Genomic DNA, 19,046 nt, shown 5'->3' with positions numbered 1-19,046 from the left:
TTTTTTTTTTTTAATTTTTATTGGAGTATAGTTGCTTTACAATGTTGTTAGTTTCTACTGTACAGCAAAGTGAATCAGCTATACGTATACATATATCCCCTCTCTTTATTGATGCTTTTTTATACTTATGCAAGAGAAATTTTGTTTTAATAGAGAAATACAAACTTTTAGTAATATTACTGCATAAATTGTTTGAGATAAAATTTTCTTTTGTCTGACATACTGTGAACGAACTGATGATACCTGTTGCTCAGTAACTTTTCAGAGTTGGTAACTGAGCATTCTTAGTTCACAATGAGAAGTTTGTGAATTTGTAATATTAATCACCAAGAGTACTTTTCTTAGGTTAGTGTGTAAACGTCAGGAACTTTTTCAGTGTTCACATGTTATGAGAGTACTTTATTGAGCACACAGAAATCAGCTGTTTAAAAACCTGGATGCTTCAGAGATTTGGAAAGAAGAAAGTTTTCCTTAGTACTGAAACCTTAAAGAAAAAGCAAGGAGAGACTTTTCATATGCTGATCGCTAAGGAGAATGATAAATGATATTTATCTATCTGAAGAAATCTGTCTTTTCCGCTTTAGGCTGCTAAAATCTAAAAATGGTCCTCATTTGTCGTTTTCCCTCCTAGTGAACATCAGACGTTGGAAGAAAAAATAGAAAATATAAAAAGAAATCTCGGTTCGGCAATAGGGCGACAGGAAGGTTATGAGGAAGAAATTATTCGTTTTAAGAAAGAACTTCGAGACCCTCAGTTTCGGGATGCCGAGGAAAAGTATAGGGAAATGATGATTGTTATGAGAACAACAGAGCTTGTGAACAAGGATCTGGACATTTATTATAAGACCCTTGACCAGTAAGTATTGGACTGGGGATTTGGTTCCCATTGCAATCAGTATCAACTAGCATAATTTAGTCTTACTTTCACCCTTTTTAACTTTTTTAATGTATTTCATACCTACCACAGAATGGAAAAATATATGTGTATATGTGTGTACACATACACACATGCTTACTTGAATTATGAAGTAAAGTTATAAAGCATATTAATGTTAAGGTGCACTCATGATCCCACCACCCCCATACACAATCCAAGAACTCTACCATTATCACTAACTGCCATCCACATAGATGCTCCTCCTTATCTCAACCATTTGTCATCCTCACTCTTTGTAACCACTGACACAGATTTTTGCTCTCTGTGTTTTTTTGGTTTTTTTTTTTTTGCGGTATGCGGGCCTCTCACTGTTGTGGCCTCTCCCGTTGCAGAGCACAGGCTCCGGATGCGCAGGCTCAGCGGCCATGGCTCCCGGTCCCAGCTGCTCCACAGCATGTGGGATCTTCCTGGACCGGGGCATGAACCCGTGTTCCCTGCATCGGCAGGCAGACTCTCAACCACTGTGCCACTAGGGAAGCCCTGCTCTCTGCTTTTTAAAAATAATTTTATCATATGTATCATGTTTTGAGCTTTTTTAAAAAAATGATATCATACTCTGTGAATGCTTCTAGAATTTGCTTTTTTGCTTGTTTTACTTTATTTTGCTTTTATTTACTTAAGTTGCTTATAGCTGTGGTATATGCATTTTCACTGATGTACAGAATTCTTTTGTGGAAATATACCATAATATATCCATTTTTGGGTAGGTGGATATTTGGGTTGTTTCCAGCTCTTTACTGATATAACCCTTGCTTCTAGGAGCATTCTTGTCATGTCTTCCAGAGCAAAGGTGTGAGAGATTCTCTAGAGTACATGTGGGAGTAAAATTGCTGGGTTGCAGGGTATGCTCAATTTTACAAAATAATGTTATATTGTTTTCCGAAGTGATTTCACTAATTTATACCACAAGTGGAATATAAGGGTTCTCGTTGATGCATTCTTTGACATTGATTTTGTCGATTCTTAATTTTTGCAAATCTTGTGGGTTTTATTTTTATTTTATTTGTTTAAACATCTTTATTGGAGGGCTTCCCTGGTGGCGCAGTGGTTGAGAGTCCGCCTGCCGATGCAGGGGACACAGGTTCGTGCCCCAGTCCGGGAAGATCCCACGTGCTGTGGAGCGGCTGGGCCCGTGAGCCATGGCCGCTGAGCCTGCGCGTCCGGAGCCTGTGCTCCGCAACGGGAGAGGCCACAACAGTGAGAGGCCCACATACCGCAAAAACAAACAAACAAAAATCTCTATTGGAGTATAATTGCTTTACAATGGTGTGTTAGTTTCTGCTTTATAACAAAGTGAACCAGTTATACATATACATATGTCCCCATATCTCTTCCCTCTTGCGTCTCCCTCCCTTGCACCCCCCTATCCCACCCCTCTAGGTGGTCACAAAGCACCGAGCTGATCTCCCTGTGCTATGCGGCTGCTTCCCACTAGCTATCAATTTTACATTTGGTAGTGTATATACGTCCATGCCACTCTCTCACTTTGTCCCAGCTTACCCTTCCCCTTCCCCGTATCCTCAAGTCCATTCTCTAGTAGGTCTGTGTCTTTACTCCCATCTTGCCCCTAGGTTCTTCATGACCATTTTTTTCTTTTCTTTTTTTTTTAGATTCCATATATATGTGTTAGCATATGGTATTTGTTTTTCTCTTTCTGACTTCACTCTGTATGACAGACTCTGGGTCCATCCACCTCACTACAAATAACTCAATTTCGTTTCTTTTTATGGCTGAGTAATATTCCATTGTATATATGTGCCACATCTGCTTTATCCATTCATCTGTTGATGGACACTTAAGTTGCTTCCATGTCCTGGCTATTGTAAATAGAGCTGCAGTGAACATTTTGGTACATGGCTCTTTTTGAATTATGGTTTTCTCAGGGTATATGCCCAGTAGTGGGATTGCTGGGTCGTATGGTAGTTCCATTTTTAGATTTTTAAGGAACCTCCATAGTGTTCGCCATAGTGGCTGTATCAATTTACATTCCCACCAACAGTGCAAGAGGGTTCCTTTTTCTCCACACTCTCTCCAGCATTTATTGTTTGTAGATTTTTTGAGGATGGCCATTCTGACTGGTGTGAGATGATATCTCATGGTAGTTTTGATTCGCTTTTCTCTAATGATTTATGATGTTGACCATTTTTTCATGTGTTTGTTGGCAATCTGTATATCTTCTTTGGAAAAATGTCTATTTAGGTCTCCTGCCCACTTTTGGATTGGGTTGTTTGTTTTTTTGATATTGAGCTGCATGAGCTGCTTGTAAATTTTGGAGATTAATCATTTGTCAGTTGCTTCATTTGCAGATATTTTCTCCTATTCTCAGGGTTGTCTTTTCTTCTTGTTTATGGTTTCTTTTGCTGTGCAAAACCTTTTAACTTTCATTACGTCCCATTTGTTTATTTTTGTTTTTATTTTTATTTCTCTAGGAGGTGGATCAAGAAGGATCTTGCTGTGATTTATGTCATAGAGTGTTCTGCCTGTGTTTTCCTTTAAGAGTTTGATAGTATCTAGCCTTACATTTAGGTCTTTAATCCATTTTGAGTTTATTTTTTGTGTATGGTGTTAGGGAGGGTTCTAATTTCATTCTTTTACATGAAGCTGTCCAGTTTTCCCAGCACCACTTATTGAAGAGGCTGACTTTACTCCGCTGTATATTCTTGCCTCCTTTATCAAAGATAAGGTGACCATATGTGCGTGCGTTTATCTCTGAGCTTTCTATCCTGTTCCATTGATCTGTATTTGTTTCTGTGCCAGTAGCATACTGTCTTGATTGCTGTAGCTTTGTAGTGTAGTCTGAAGTCAGGGAGCCTGATTCCTCCAGCTCTGTTTTTCTTTCTCAAGATTACTTTGGCTATTCGGGTTTTTTAGTGTTTCCATACAAATTGTGAAATTTTTTGTTCTACTTCTGTGAAAAATGCCAGTGGTGGTTTGCTGGGAATTGCATTGAATCTGTAGATTACTTTGGGTAGTATAGTCATTTTCACAGTGTTGATTCTTCCAATCCAAGAACATAGTATATCTCTCCATCTTTTTTTTTTTTTTTTTGCGGTACACAGGCCTCTCACTGTTATGGTCTCTCCCGTTGCGGAGCACAGGCTCTGGACGCGCAGGCTCAGTAGCCATGGCTCACAGGCCCAACCGCTCCGCGACATGTGGGATCTTCCCAGACCGGGACACGAACCCGTGTCCCCTGCATCGGCAGGCAGACTCTTAACCACTGTGCCACCAGGGAAGCCCTCTCCATCTATTTTTATCATCTTTAATTTCTTTCATCAGTGTCTTATAATTTTATGCATATAGCTCTTTTGTCTCCTTAGGTAGGTTTATTCCTAGATATTTTATTCTTTTTGTGCATTGGTAAATGGGAGTGTTTTCTTAATTTCACTTTCAGATTTTTCATCATTAGTGTATAGGAATGCAAGAGATTTCTGTGCGTTGATTTTGTATCATGCTGCTTCACCAGATTCATTGATTAGCTCTAGTAGTTTTCTGGTAGCATCTTTAGGATTCTCTATGTATAGTACCATGTCATCTGCAAACAGTGACAGCTTTACTTCTTCTTTTCTGATTTGGATTCCTTTTATTTCTTTTTCTTCTCTGATTGCTGTGGCTAAAACTTCCAAAACTATGTTGAATAATAGTGGTGAGAGTAGGCAACCTTGTCTTGTTCCTGATCTTAGTAGAAATGGTTTCAGTTTTTCACCATTGAGCACGATGTTGGCTGTGGGTTTGTCATATATGGCCTCTATTATGTTGAGGAAAGTTCCCTCTATGCCTATTTTCTGGAGGGTTTTTGTCATAAATGGGTGTTGAATTTTGTCGAAAGCTTTCTCTGCATCTATTGAGATGATCATATGGTTTTTCTCCTTCAGTTTGTTAACATTGATTCATTTGTGTATATTGAAGAACCCTTGCGTTCCTGGGATAAACCCCACTTGATCATGGTGTGTGATCCTTTTAACGTGCTGCTGGATTCTGTTTGCTAGTATTTTATTGAGGATTTTTGCATCTACGTTCATCAGTGATATTGGCCTGTAGTTTTCTTTCTTTGTGACATCTTTGTCTGGTTTTGCTATCAGGGTGATGGTGGCCTTGTAGAATGAGTTTGGGAATGTTCCTCCCTCCGCTATATTTTGGAAGAGTTTGAGAAGGATAGGTGTTAGCTCTTCTCTAAATGTTTGATAGAATTTGTCTGTGAAGCCATCTGGTCCTGGGCTTTTGTTTGTTGGAAGATGTGTAATCACAGTTTCAGTTCAGTGCTTGTGATTGGTCTGTTCATACTTTCTATTTCTTCCTGATTCAGTCTTGGAAGGTTGTGCATTTCTAAGAATTTGTCCATTTCCTCCAGGTTGTCCATTTTATTGGCATAGAGTTGCTTGTAGTAATTTCTCATCATCCTTTGTATTTCTGCAGTGTTAGTTGTTACTTCTCCTTTTTCATTTCTAATTCTATTGATTTGAGTCTTCTCCCTTTTTTTCTTGATGAGTCTGGCTAATGGTTTATCAATTTTGTTTATCTTCTCAAAGAACCAGGTTTTAGGTTTATTGATCTCTGCTATTGTTTCCTTCATTTCTTTTTCATTTATTTCTGATCTGATCTTTATGATTTCTTTCCTTCTACTAACTTTGGGGGTTTTTTGTTCTTCTTTCTCTGATTGCTTTAGGTGTAAGGTTAGGTTGTTTATTTGAGATGTTTCTTGTTTCTTAAGGTAGGATTGTACGGCTATAAACTTCCCTCTTAGAGCTGCTTTTGCTGCAACCCATAGGTTTTGGGTCGTCATGTGTTCATTGTCATTTGTTTCTAGGTATTTTTTGATTTTCTCTTTGATTTCCTGAGTGATCTCTTGGTTATTAAGTAGTGTATTGTTTAGCCTCCATGTGTTGGTATTTTTTACAGATTTTTTCCTGTAATTGATATCTAGTCTTATAGCGTTGTGGGCGGAAGATACTTGATACAATTTCAGTTTTCTTAAATTTACCAAGGCTTGATTTGTGACCCAAGATATGATCTATCCTGGAGAATGTTCCATGAGCACTTGAGAAGAATGTGTATTCTGTTGTTTTTGGATGGAATGTCCGATTAATATCAATTAAGTCCATCTTGTTTAATGTATCATTTAAAGCTGTGTTTCCTTATTTATTTTCATTTTGGATGATCTGTCCATTGGTGAAAGTGGGGTGTTAACGTCCATACTATAATTGTCTTATTGTCAATTTGCCCTTTTATGGCTGTTAGTATTTGCCTTACGTATTCAGGTGCTCCTATGTTGGGTGCATAAATATTAACAATTGTTATATCTTCTTCTTGGATCGATCCCTTGATCATTATGTAGTGTCCTTCTTTGTCTCTTGTAATAGTCTTTGTTTTAAAGTCTATTTTGTCTGATATGAGAATTGCTACTCCAACTTTCTTTTGATTTCCGTTTGCATAGAATATCTTTTTCCATCCCCTCACTTTCAGTCTGTATATGTCCCTAGGTCCGAGGTGGGTCTCTTGTCGACAGCATATATACGGGTCTTGTTTTTGTATCCATTCAGCCAGTCTATGTCTTTTGGTTGGAGCCTTTAATCCATTTACATTTAAGGTAATTATCAATATGTATGTTCCTATTACCATTTTCTTACTTGTTTTGGGTTTGTTATTGTAGGTCTTTTCCTTCTCTTGTGTTTCCTGCCTAGAGAAGTTCCTTTAGCAGTTGTTGTAAAGCTGGTTTGGTTGTGCTGGCTTCTCTTAGCTTTTACTTGTCTGTAAACGTTTTAATTTCTCCGTCAAATCTGAATGAGATCCTTGCTGGGTAGAGTAATCTTGGTTGTAGGTTTTTCTCCTTTATCACTTTAAATATGTCCTGCCACTCCCTTCTGGTTTACAGAGTTTCTGCTGAAAGATCAGCTGTTAACCTTACGGGGATTCCGTTGTGTGTTACTTGTTGTTTTTCCCTTGCTGCTTTTAATATATTTTCTTTGTATTTAATTTTTGATAGTTTGATTAATATGTATCTTGGTGTGTTTCTCCTTCGATTTATCCTGTATGGGACTCTGTGCTTCCTGGACTTGACTATTTGCTTTCCCATATTAGGAAAGTTTTCAACTATAATCCTTTCAAATATTTTCTCAGTCCCTTTCTTTCTCTCTTCTTCTTCTGGGACCCCTATAATTCGAATGTTGGTGCACGTAATGTTTTCCTAGAGGTCTCTGAAACTGTCCTCAATTCTTTTCATTCTTTTTTCTTTATTCTGCTCTGCAGTAGTTATTTCCACTATTTTATCTTCCAGGTCACTTATCTGTTCTTCTGCCTCAGTTATTCTGCTATTGATTCCTTCTAGAGAATTTTAAATTTCATTTATTGTGTTGTTCATCATTGTTTGTTTGCTGTTTAGTTTTTCTAGGTCCTTGTTAAACGTTTCTTGTATTTTCTCCATTCTGTTACCAAGATTTTGGATCATCTTTACTATAATTACTCTGAATTCTTATTCAGGTAGACTGCCTATTTCCTCTTCATTTGTTTGGTCTGGTGGGTTTTTACCTTGCTCCTTCATCTGCTGTGTGTTTCTCTGTCTTCTCATTTTGCTTAAGTTACAACGTTTGGGGTCTTCTTTTTGCAGGCTGCAGGTTCGTAGTTCCCGTTGTTTTTGGTGTCTGTCCCCAGTGGCTAAAGTTGTTTCAGTGGGTTGTGTAGGTTTCCTGGTGGAGGGGACTAGTGCCTGTGTTCTGGTGGATGAGGCTGGATCTTGTCTTTCTGGTGGGCAGGTCCACGTCTGGTGGTGTGTTTTGGGGTGTCTGTGGCCTTATGATGATTTTAGGCAGCCTCTCTGCTAATGGATGGGGTTGTGTTCCTGTCTTGCTAGTTGTTTGTCATAGGGTGTCCAGCACTGTAGCTTGCTGGTCATTGAGTGGAGCTGGGTCTTGGTGTTGAGATGGAGATCTCTGGGAGATTTTCGCCATTTGATATTACGTGGAGCTGGGAGATCTCTTGTGGATCAGTGTCCTGAACTTGGCTCTCCCACCTCAGAGGCACAGCCCTGATGCCTGGCTGAAGCACCAAGAGCCTGTCATCCACACGGGTCAGAATAAAAGGGAGAAAAAAAAGAAAGAAAGAAGAGAGCAACCAAACCAAACAAATCCACCAATGATAACAAGTGCTAAAAACTATACTAAAAAAAAAACAAAAAAACGGATAGACAGAACCCTAGGACAAATGGTAAAAGCAAAGCTATACAGACAAGACCACACACAGAAGCAGACACATACACACTCACAAAAAGAGAAAAAGGGAAAAAATATATATATTGGTGCTCCCAAAGTCCACCCCCTCAATTTGGGATGATTCGTTGTTTATTCCAGTATTCCACAGATGCAGGGTACATCAAGTTGATTGTGGAGATTTAATCCGCTGCTCCTGAAGCTGCTGGGAGAAATTTTCGTTTCTCTTCTTTGTTCGTACAGCTCCTGGGATTCAGCTTTAGATTTGTACCCGCCTCTGTGTGTAGGTTGCCTGAGGGCATCTGTTTTTTGCTCAGACAGGACGGGGTTAAAGGAGCAGCTGATTCGGGGGCTCTGGTTCACTCAGGCTGGGGGGAGGGAGGGGTATGGAATGCGGGGCGGGCCTGTGGCGGCAGAGGCCGGCGTGACGTTACAACAATCTAAGGTGCTGTGCGTTCTCCCGGGGAAGTTGTCCCTGATCTCAGGACCTTGGCAGTGGCGGGCTGCACAGGCTCCCGGGAGGGGAGGTGTGGAGAGTGACCTGTGCTCGCACACAGGCTTGTTGGTGGCTGCAGCAGCAGCCTTAGTGTCTCATGCCCATCTCTGGGGTCTGCGCTGATAGCCGTGGCTCGCGCCTGTCTCTGGAGCTCCTTTAAGCGGGGCTCTTAATCCCCTCTCCTCGTGCACCAGGAAACAAAGAGGCAAGAAAATGTCTCTTGCCTTTTCGGCAGCTCCAGGTTTTTCCCCAGACTCCCTCCCGGCTAGCTGTGGCACACTAGCCCCCTTCAGGCTGTGTTCACACCGCCAACCCCAGTCCTCTCCCTGGAATCCGACCTCCAAAGCCCGAGCCTCAGCTCCCAGCCCCCGCCCGCCCCGGCGGGTGAGCAGACAAGCCTCTTCGGCTGGTGAGTGCTGGTTGTCCCCGTTCCTCTGTGAGGAAATCTCTCCGCTTTGCCCAGCACACCCCTGTTGCTGTGCTGTCCTCCATGGCTCCGAAGCCTCCCCCCTCTGCCACCCGCAGTCTCCACCTGCAAAGGGGCTTCCTAGTATGTGGAAACCTTTCCTCCTTCACAGCTCCCTCCCACTGGTGCAGGTCCCGTCCCTATTCTTTTGTCTCTGTTTTTTCTTTTTTCTTTTGCCCTACCCAGGTACGTGGGGAGTTTCTTGCCTTTTGGGAGGTCTGAGGTCTTCTGCCAGTGTTCAGTACGTGTTCTGTAGGAGTTGTTCCACATGTAGACGTATTTCTTATGTATTTGTGGGGAGGAAGGTGATCTCCACGTCTTACTCTTCCACCATCTTGAAGCTCCCCCAGTCTAATGGGTTTTAAATGGTAAATCATTGTGGTCTTCATTTGCAGTCCCAACTTCTAATGATGCTGAACATCTCTTTATGTTTGATCATGTTTCTTCTTTGAAATGTTTGTACTGTGTACCCATTTTTTTTTAATTTAATTTTTGGCTATGTTGCTGCCCGCGGGCTTTCTCTAGTTGTGGAGAGCGGGGGCTACTCTTCGTTGCGGTGCACGGGCTTCTCATTGTGGTTGTTTTTCTTATTTCAGAGCATGGACTCTAGGCACACGGGCTTCAGTACTTGTGGCACACAGGCTCTAGGGTGTGCGGGCTTCAGTAGTTGTGGTGCACAAGCTCAGTAGTTGTGGCTTGCGGGCTCTAGAGTGCAGGCTCAGTAGTTGTGGTGCATGGGGTTAGTTGCTCTACAGCATGTGGAAGCCGGACCAGGGATCAAGTCCGTGTTCCCTGCATTGGCAGGCAGATTCTTAACCACTGTGCCACCAGGGAGGTCCCTGTACCCATTTTTAATGTATTATTGGTAGTCTTACTGATTTGCATGTGTTCTTTTAGCTCTTCTGAATTTTAATTCTTTTTCAGTTATAATGTGTTATAAGTATCTTCTCAAGTTTTTTGTTTATCTTTTCACTTTCTTATAGTGTCTTTTAATAAACAGATTTGATTGTAAGATAGTTATATTTACCAGTCTTTTATGGATAGCTCTTTTGTGTCTTAAGAAATCCTTCCCTATTCCTATATTTTCTTCTAAAAGTTTTAAAGTTTTGATTTTCACATTCAAATACATTTAAGTATTTAATTCTAAATTGAATTTTATGTACAGTATGAGGTAGGAATCCAATTTCATTTTTTCCCTTATGGATACCAGTTGTCCTGGCTCTGTTTATTGAGAAATCTAATCCTTTTCTAATGATCTGCAGTGTGACTTCTGTCATGTCAGAATTCCATGTGTGCATGGGTCGGTTCTTGGTTTTATATTCTGTTTCATTGGTCACTTTGTCTATCTCTGTGCCATTACCAAGACTATTGTAATTGCTACAACTTTACAGTATATTCAGCATGTAGCAAAATTTTGTTTTTTATTGTCTGTCCATCTTTTGTCTTTTTTTTTTTTTTTGGCAGTACATGGGCCTCTCACTGTTGTGGCCTCTCCCGTTGCAGAGCACAGGCTCCGGACGCGCAGGCTCAGCGGCCATGGCCCATGGGCCCAGCCGCTCCGTGGCATGCGGGATCTTCCCGGACCGGGGCACGAACCCACGTCCCCTGCATCGGCAGGTGGGCTCTCAACCACTGAGCCACCAGGGAAGCCCCCATCTTTTGTCTTTTAACTAGTGAATTTAGTCCGTTCATTTCATTGAGATTGATTACTTAGTTATATTTATTTCTATTTTTTTTCTACTTTCCTGACTTCTATGGGATTGATTGATTTTTCTTTATTCCTCCTTTTTCCCTTCTTTGGGTTGTAAATGATATATTATACTTTAGTTATTTGGGTGTTTACCTTTAATTTTTTAACATGCATATTCAACCTAAAAAAAATCAAATGTATTGATTCCCAAAGGGGTCCTGGAGCAACATTATCAGCATCACTTTGGAACTTGTTAGAAATGAAAATTCTCACTTTCTACTCCAGACCTGTTAGTTCAGAAATGTTAGGGACAAGGCTCAACAGGCTGTGTTTTAACAGGCCTTCCAGGTGACTATGATGCACATCAAAGTTTAAGAACCATGTCTCTGATATGATTTGGTTTATCTTCTTCTTGAATGTTAATTAATTTCTCCTATCTGCTGTGTTTCTATTGTCTGGTATTTTCATTTTACCTTGTTTTTATATCATCTCAAATTAGTAATAATTAATGTTATGGTTTCATAGTCAGTGCTTATTTGGATAAGCCCACATATGTTTACCAATTTCTTATGAATCCCACTCCTTCCTTCTTTAGCTTCAGTTACTCTCTTTAATTTTATTTTTTTGAAGTACATCCTTTAATAATTTTTTTCAGTGAAGGATTGTTAGTAGTAAATTCTCTTCCATTCTCTGAAAAGTCTTTGCTCTCAGTCTTGATAGTTTAGCTGAGCATAGGTTCTAGATTGAAAGGGTGTTTTTAATCTTTGAGTACTTTGAAAATATTCCATTTTTTCCTGACCTCCATGGTTGCTGTTGAGAAATCATTCTAATTATTCCTTTGGAGGTAATCTGCCTTTTTTCTCTGGTTCTAAGATTTTTCCCTTGTCTACAGTATTCTGCATTTTTTTTAGAGTGTGTCTAGATGTAGGTTTAGTTTTAGTTCTATTCAGAAATTATGCCTATTGATTTGAGGGTTGATACCTTTCATTAATTTTGGAAAATTCTCATATATTATCTCTTCATTATCCTTGCCCCATTTCTTACTATTATCCTCTCCTTCATTTCTCATTAGACATAAATAAACCTTCTCATTCTCTTCCTTCCATATTGCTTAACCCCTCTTGAATGTACTGGTAATACACTGGGTAACTTCCTCATAAATACCTTCCAGTGCACAGATTCTTTAGCTGCTGCTTATACTGCCTATTGAGTTGTCCTTTCTAAATTTACTTTTCATTTCAAGATATTATTCAATTCTATAAGTTCTATTTTTTTTTTTTTTTTGCAGTACACGGGCCTCTCACTGTTGTGGCCTCTCCCGTTGCGGAGCAACAGGCTCCGGATGTGCAGGCTCAGCGGCCATGGCTCACAGGCGCAGCCGCTTGGTGGCATGTGGGATCTTCCCGGACCGGGGCACAAACCCGTGTCCCCTGCATCGGCAGGCAGACTCTCAACCACTGCGCCACCAGGGAAGCCCTATAAGTTCTATTTTATTCATTTTCAGAAATTTTTCTTTTTTTCATAATGTATTTTTTCCTTAGTGTTTTGATTCCTTCTTGTATGTCTTTACTCATTTTAAGTATACATATTTCATATTCTTTCACATTGTCATTTTTTAAAAATTATTTTTTTGGGGGGGTGTTGGGTCTTTGTTGCTGCATGAGGGCTTTCTCTAGTTGCATTGAGCGGGGGTTACTCTTTGTTGTGGTGTGCGGGCTTCTCATGCCAGTGGCTTCTCTTGTTGCAGAGCACAGGCTCTAGGCATGTGGGCTTCAGTAGTTGCAGCATGCTGGCTCTAGAGTGCAGGCTCAGTAGTTGTGGTGCACAGGCTTAGCTGCTCTGCAGCATGTGGGATCTTCCCGGACCAGGGGTAGAACCCATTTCCCTTGCATTGGCAGGTGGATTCTTAACCACCAGGGAAGTCCCCACATTGTCATTTTTTTATTTCGCATTTTTAGGAGTCTCTTTCTACTATTTTGTGTGCTGATTCTAGCCCTAGTGAGGTATTTCTTGGGTTTCATGTAGTGTTTAATTGTAAGCTCATCTTGAGTAGTGCTTTTTTTTTTTCCTATGAAGTGCCCTTGTGACCTTTTTATGTGGATGTCCTTCCACACAGAAGGGCATCTGCTGGGCACTCTGGGATAACACTGGCCTAAGTCTAGTTTTTATGTTAATTTTTCAATTTGGGAGTTCCTGAACTACACTGGTGGTATAACAGAGGACCTTAAATCCATGTAAGGCATTTGCCCAGTACTTTGAACTCACAAATTATTAATTTTCCACTGTTTTATTGAAGGTTGCTGTTCAAGAGTCTCAGCCTTTATGTTGGGAGTCACTTCTTTCTGCCTAAGTTGGGTCCTATGCCTCATCTTCTGTCCTGGGTTATAATACTGAAACTCTGGGTTATGAAAATAATAACTAAATTCACCTGCGGTATCATATCACACATTGACCGTTCTGGTTTTTAGTTCCATCTTTGTTTCCACCATGTAGGGATTTGCCTTTCTTTCTTGTAAACTCAGCTATAATGTAAAATAAATTTTGTTATAAACCTGTCTAGCATTTCTAGGTATTAGTAGCAGGAGAATTATCAGTCACCTTAGATTTTATCTGTTGTTGTTTTCTAAAAAAGAAAATATCCTCTTTAGTGCTAAGAGAAGTACACAGACAGGGTCTCTTCTCTTTTAAGGCTTCCTCTGGAAAGAGCATAGTGAACAGACCAGCCTCAGCAGTGGCATTCAGACCACAAGGCTTAGGAGGACAGGAAGACCCACTTTTCAGTATGAGGATTCTTTTAGTTAATGATGATAGCAAAGGTGGCCCCAGAATCACCTAGCTATAACTCTGGCAATACAAATTTTGGAACGTACATAGTCTTTTAAGATAAGTGAAAATTGGAACTGAGCCAGTTATGTTATTTTCAAAAATAAATACTAATAAGATTTTTGTTGGATTAAGTTCGACTTCTACAATGACTTTTGGAGGGACACATCTTTTGTCGTCTTTCACTGTGAGTGAATAAGTTAACATTACAGTGCTCCTTGGGTCCAGAAAGGCTCATAGGTATGTATGTCTGTACCAAGTGGAAACTTTTTTTTTTTTTTTTTTTGCGGTACGCGAGCCTCTCACTGTTGTGGCCTCTCCCGTTGCAGAGCACAGGCTCCGGACGCGCAGGCTCAGTGGCCATGGCTCACGGGCCCAGCTGCTCCGCGGCATGTGGGATCTTCCCAGACCGGGGCACGAACCCGTGTCCCCTGCATCGGTAGGTGGACTCTCAACCACTGTGCCACCAGGGAAGCCCGGAAACTTTTTAAACCTCTTCAAATATTGAAATCTCTCCTAGATTTTTAGATCCAACGGTTTAAATTGTTGAAATTTAATGTTTTGAAATAAGAGCATAAGCAAGACATTACTAAAGAATCCTCGCCTCCTGGACTTCCCTGGTGGTCCAGTGGCTAAGACTTGGCGCTTCCACTGCAGGCGGCTTGGGTTCGATCGCTGGTTGGGGAATGAAGATCCCATATGCTGTGCCACGGCCAAAAAAAATTCCTTGCCTGGTAGACTATTCATACATAACATTTGTCTTTTTTTTAAAAAAATTCCATAATTCCTTTTAGTCTTTCCAGCTATAGGTATATATGCCTTTAGAAGGCTTTTTACTTCTTGAGTTCTTTACCAACTGATGCTATGTGTGCGGTAAACTTACCAAACATTTGTTGAGCACTAAGCAATAGGAAACCCAGTCCTTACTGGCAAGTTTATTTGAAGAGACAAAAATCAAAACTGATTTTTATCAGTAAAAATCTACTGTACAGAATAGGATGACTTGTTTTTGATGAAAAAATTGAACTGAGTTTTAAACAGCAAGAAATGTTTGTGTAAAAGTTGATAAATTTCATCATCTTGAATCCTGAAAAATCTATAATCCATGGATAAAAGTATTGTCTCTAGAGACTACCTGAATCTGAATCTGACTGTTGACCTTTAGCAAATTATTTAAATACCCTGAGCTTCAGTTTCCTTATCTATGAAATGGAAACCTTTTATTTATTTATTTATTTTTTGCGGTACGCGGGCCTCTCACTGTTGTGGCCTCTCCCGTTGCGGAGCACAGGCTCCGGACGCGCAGGCTCAGCGGCCATGGCTCACGGGCCCAGCCACTCCGCGGCATGTGGGATCTTCCTGGACCGAGGAACGAACCCACGTCCCCTGCATTGGCAGGCGGACTCTCAACCACTGCGCCACCAGGGAAGCCCCCTTTTTTTTTAAGTCCATTATAGCATTCAGTATAGAGTCAGAATTAAAAGGGAAATTTACAGGCCATTTAGTCCAGCTTTCTTTGTCATGTTACATTTTTTATTTATTCATTTGGTTGCGCTGGGTCTTAGTTGCAGCAGGCAGGCTCCTTAGTTGTGGCATGCAGACCCTTAGTTACGGCATGCATGTGGGATCTAGTTCCCTGACCAGGGATCGAACCCAGGGTCCCTGCTTTGGGAGTGCAGAGTTTTAACCACTGTGCCACCAGGGAAGTCCCAGTGTTACATTCTTTAATGTATATTGTTAAATTCTCTATTTCTTAAGAGCACTAAGGAACTTGACCAAGAAAACGTAGGTTTCTGTTGTTTCTATTTAAACATGCTTTAAAGACTAAATTTCTCAGTGGCGGGGGCTCTGCAGAGGAGATGCTAATATTAATTCATTACTTAATATGTGTTAGCCATAATCTAATTGAATTTGGGCATCTACCTGTAAAGGGCAAGTATTCATCAGAGAGATTAAGACGACTGTCCAAGATTACCCAGCTAAATGGTTGAGATAAATTAGATCTCAGAACTAAGGCCTTTATATTCCCACTCTGCTGTGCTGCTACCATGGTCCCCCCAACCCTTTTTTAACCTTTAAAAAACTAATACCAATATTTATATAGAAAGTTTTCCTAACTGTTAATTAACTCACACTTCCTGGTTTAGAGCCACAATAGTCAACTTATTTTTATATATTTTATACCTCCTTAGCAAAGTGTGTATGTGCATAATATATATTGTCATATGTATTAGGATTTTGTTCAATTAAGATTTGAGCGCTTACATGTTTTCTACTGTTCTAGATACTGTATACTAAGTATACAGGGATGAAGAAACAGAAAATTAAGAAATAAATCCATAAACAGTGAAAATTAACTATGGTGATGGGAATAACTGAGGGGCTACTTTAGGCCTTTTCTAAAGCAGAATCTTTCTGAGAATGTGACATTTAAGCTAGGACCTGATTGATGAGAGGAAGCAAGATATGCACAAAGCTGAGATGCAAGCATTCCAGATGGAGAGAGTAGCTGATGCAGAGGCCCTAAGACCAGTACAAACATGAGGTGTTCAAGGAATAGGAAGAAGGCAAGCGTGGCTGGAGTATAGTGAGCAGGGGAATAAGGTCAGAGGAAGATGGTTCCCAGAGTATGCCATGCCTTGCAGCCTTGGTTAACAGTTTGATTTTATTCTAAGTGTGATAGGAAGTCACTGGATGGTTTGAAGCAGGGAGGTAACGTAATCTGATTCATAGTTTGAAGAAATCACACTTGTTGCCGTGTGGAGAATGCATTATAGGGGCACCCAGGAGAGAGTGGTGGACTGGTGTAGGATGGTAGCAGTGGAAATGGAGAAAAGTAGATGGACTCCATTTTTGTTTTGCAGATAGAGTTGACAGGCCTTGCTTCTGAATTGAATGTAGGGGAGGAAAAGCAAAAGAAAGAAGAATTGATCCTACATGTGTTTTCTTGACCAGTAGGATGTTGGGAAAGCAAATTCCCATTCCCTAAAATGGGCAAGGTTGGGGAGGGGAAAATCTAGAGTTCTGTTTTGGACACTTTAAGTTTGAGGTGCCTGTAGACTTCTAAGTAGAGATGTCAAGCAGGCAGTTGGATGTATAACCTGGAGTCTAGAGTTCAGGGGAAATGTGTAAATTTAGGAATTATCATCATATCTGTAGTATTTAAAGCCATGGAATGAGGTTACATAGGGAATAACTGTGGATAGAGATGGGAAGGGTCCCAAAACTCACGATGTTTACAAATGCAGTGAAAAAGTAGCTGATGAAGTAGAAGAAAAATTTTAAAGGCGTGGTAGCTTGAAAACCAAGTACAGAAAGTATTTCAGGAGTCTAATGCTATTGAGAGGTCAAATGAGATGAAGGACTAAGAAGTGACCCCTGAAATTGATAAAATGGAGGGTGTTCATCACTTTGGGGAGCAATCTCAGTGGCATGGTTGGAACTGAAGCCTTAGAGTTGGATGAGGAGAGAATGGGTGGTAAGAAATGGAGACAGTGAGTATAGATAATTCTTTAAAAAATTCTGCTGTGAAGAGGAGCAGAAAAATGGAGTGCTAACTAGAGGGGACAAGAGGGGCCAAGTTAGGTATTATGTAGGTTGGTTTTGTCTTAAATTTTATGTGCACATATTCTGCTACAAGGTAGCTCTTCCTCTTAGTACACTGACCTGCAGACCTGGGGTTTCATGTGTTAACTAAATAGAAAACTATACCTAGGAGCCCTCCTGCTATCCCTACAGACCCTGAGAGCCATTGACAGCAGGAACAAGAGGAATTCCCTCAATAAGGCACCTGTTCATTCAAAAACCCCTGTTCTGTCTTCTCTTGGCGGACTCTAGGAAGACAGAAATATCATACCCTGTCCCTCCTGCAAAGTGGTAACTGTTCAATAGAGGAGACCATGGTAGGTGCTGCATAGTCTGTACTTGACCTGGGCCATGAATAATGAAGGAAGGGCATTTCAGTAGAGAAAAGTGCCTCAATCATAGAGGCATCACACTGAGCGGAGTGAGGGCATGTGAGGGAGCTTGATGGGGCCAGCCAGGAGCTTGTGGGGGTGGGGAGGTACAGTGGTGCTTTCCAGCGATTTAGGCTTGCCTAAGGAACAAAGTCAGGCTGTTTACTGAGTTCTGTTATCTGGTTATCAGATGCGTTCTTCTAAATGAGAAGAAAAGAAGTGGTACCGATTTCTCCAAAATTGAGTGTTTGTGGGCTTATGCTTGCAAATCTTCTTAAGGTTTATACTGTGAGCCTTACATTTGCCTTCTCACCTAGAAGAAAGTAAGGTCCAAAATTTCCCATATTATTTCACCTCTTAGAAGAAGCATATCATTGTAATTGTTGCATTCATCTGTCTGTTTAAGGTAACACAGGAAATTAGCAGTGCATTTTCAAGAAAAGCTGATTACCATCTGTTATTAGTAATCATCTAAAACAATCACTGATTATAAGCATTGCCAATGGTCAGAGACACACTAGATAAGAAGGAGGAAAACATCCATTATTTAGAATTTATTATCCCTTATCCACCCCCTTAAAAGAAGACATCAATTAAAATTAAGTGATTTTGGAATATATCAAAGTACACTGTTCTGCCCTATCCCCAAAGTGTTCCACTGTCATTTTCCCCCAAATGTGGAATGTTGCACATTAAGTCATATTTCTTCTGAGACTCAGTGGAAACATGTAAGTTTTGCGTCCAAGGCAGCCAACTCTCTTTGAGTCTTTTCAGAGTCTGGCTTCTACACTCAAGCAGAGCTTGGGGGTGAGGCCTTTAACCAGGACTCACCTCATGGCCACCATTCTAATTCTTGTCTTGGATACAGTACAGTTTCACATCAGGAGCCCCTGTAGCATCAAATAAGTAGATTACAAAACCAAGTGATAGCTGGTGGCATTTCACACTCGCAGGTTTTCTTAACCAAATATTTATCAAGCACTGTGTTAATAGTGGGTGACCCATTGCCTGAATTTTAAAAGCTGATATTTGGGAGTTTGGCTAAAGGAAATACAGCAATTCAACAGTTTTAAGTGTTTCAGGAAATTCGTTTTAATAGTCTTAAAGGTTTTATCCAGAAAAAGAGGACATTTTTCTTTTAAATGTGCAACTTAAGTTTGGCAAGTTAGGGATTTTAAATTGTGCTAAGTAATAAAAACCACTATTAGTTTGGAACGTGATACTCAGTAGAATGTGATACTCATCATATCACTTCCTTTATACTAGAGGGCTTCTGCTGACCTAAATGTAGGGAGATAGGAAATTCTCACGGTGGTAACTACAGTAAGGAAGAGTATTCAGTCAAAATTGATCTTAGCCAATTTTTTGGCAACCTGTATATCTCATAGTTTGGTACAATTTTATATACAAAGATGAGGATAATACTGTTGGCAAATGTCTTTCGTAAGTATAATCTTCTCTACTGCTTTTGTCCAG

At 40.4% G+C, this 19,046-nt stretch overlaps 1 protein-coding gene across 2 annotated transcripts in view; it reads left to right on the top strand.

The window, feature by feature from the left end:
* Positions 1-19,046, top strand: part of RAD50 (RAD50 double strand break repair protein) — a 99,215-nt gene that overhangs the window by 66,613 nt on the left and 13,556 nt on the right. For both annotated transcript variants that reach the window (XM_032627516.1, XM_032627517.1), the window contains one exon: positions 632-856. In XM_032627516.1, the coding sequence (XP_032483407.1) occupies positions 632-856 (225 nt within the window). The remainder of the gene's footprint in view (positions 1-631; positions 857-19,046) is intronic.

This window comes from Phocoena sinus, chromosome 3, assembly GCF_008692025.1.
Source record: "Phocoena sinus isolate mPhoSin1 chromosome 3, mPhoSin1.pri, whole genome shotgun sequence".
In the NCBI taxonomy this organism is placed as follows: Eukaryota; Metazoa; Chordata; class Mammalia; order Artiodactyla; family Phocoenidae; genus Phocoena; species Phocoena sinus.
This window is presented reverse-complemented; position numbering and strand designations above follow the sequence as displayed.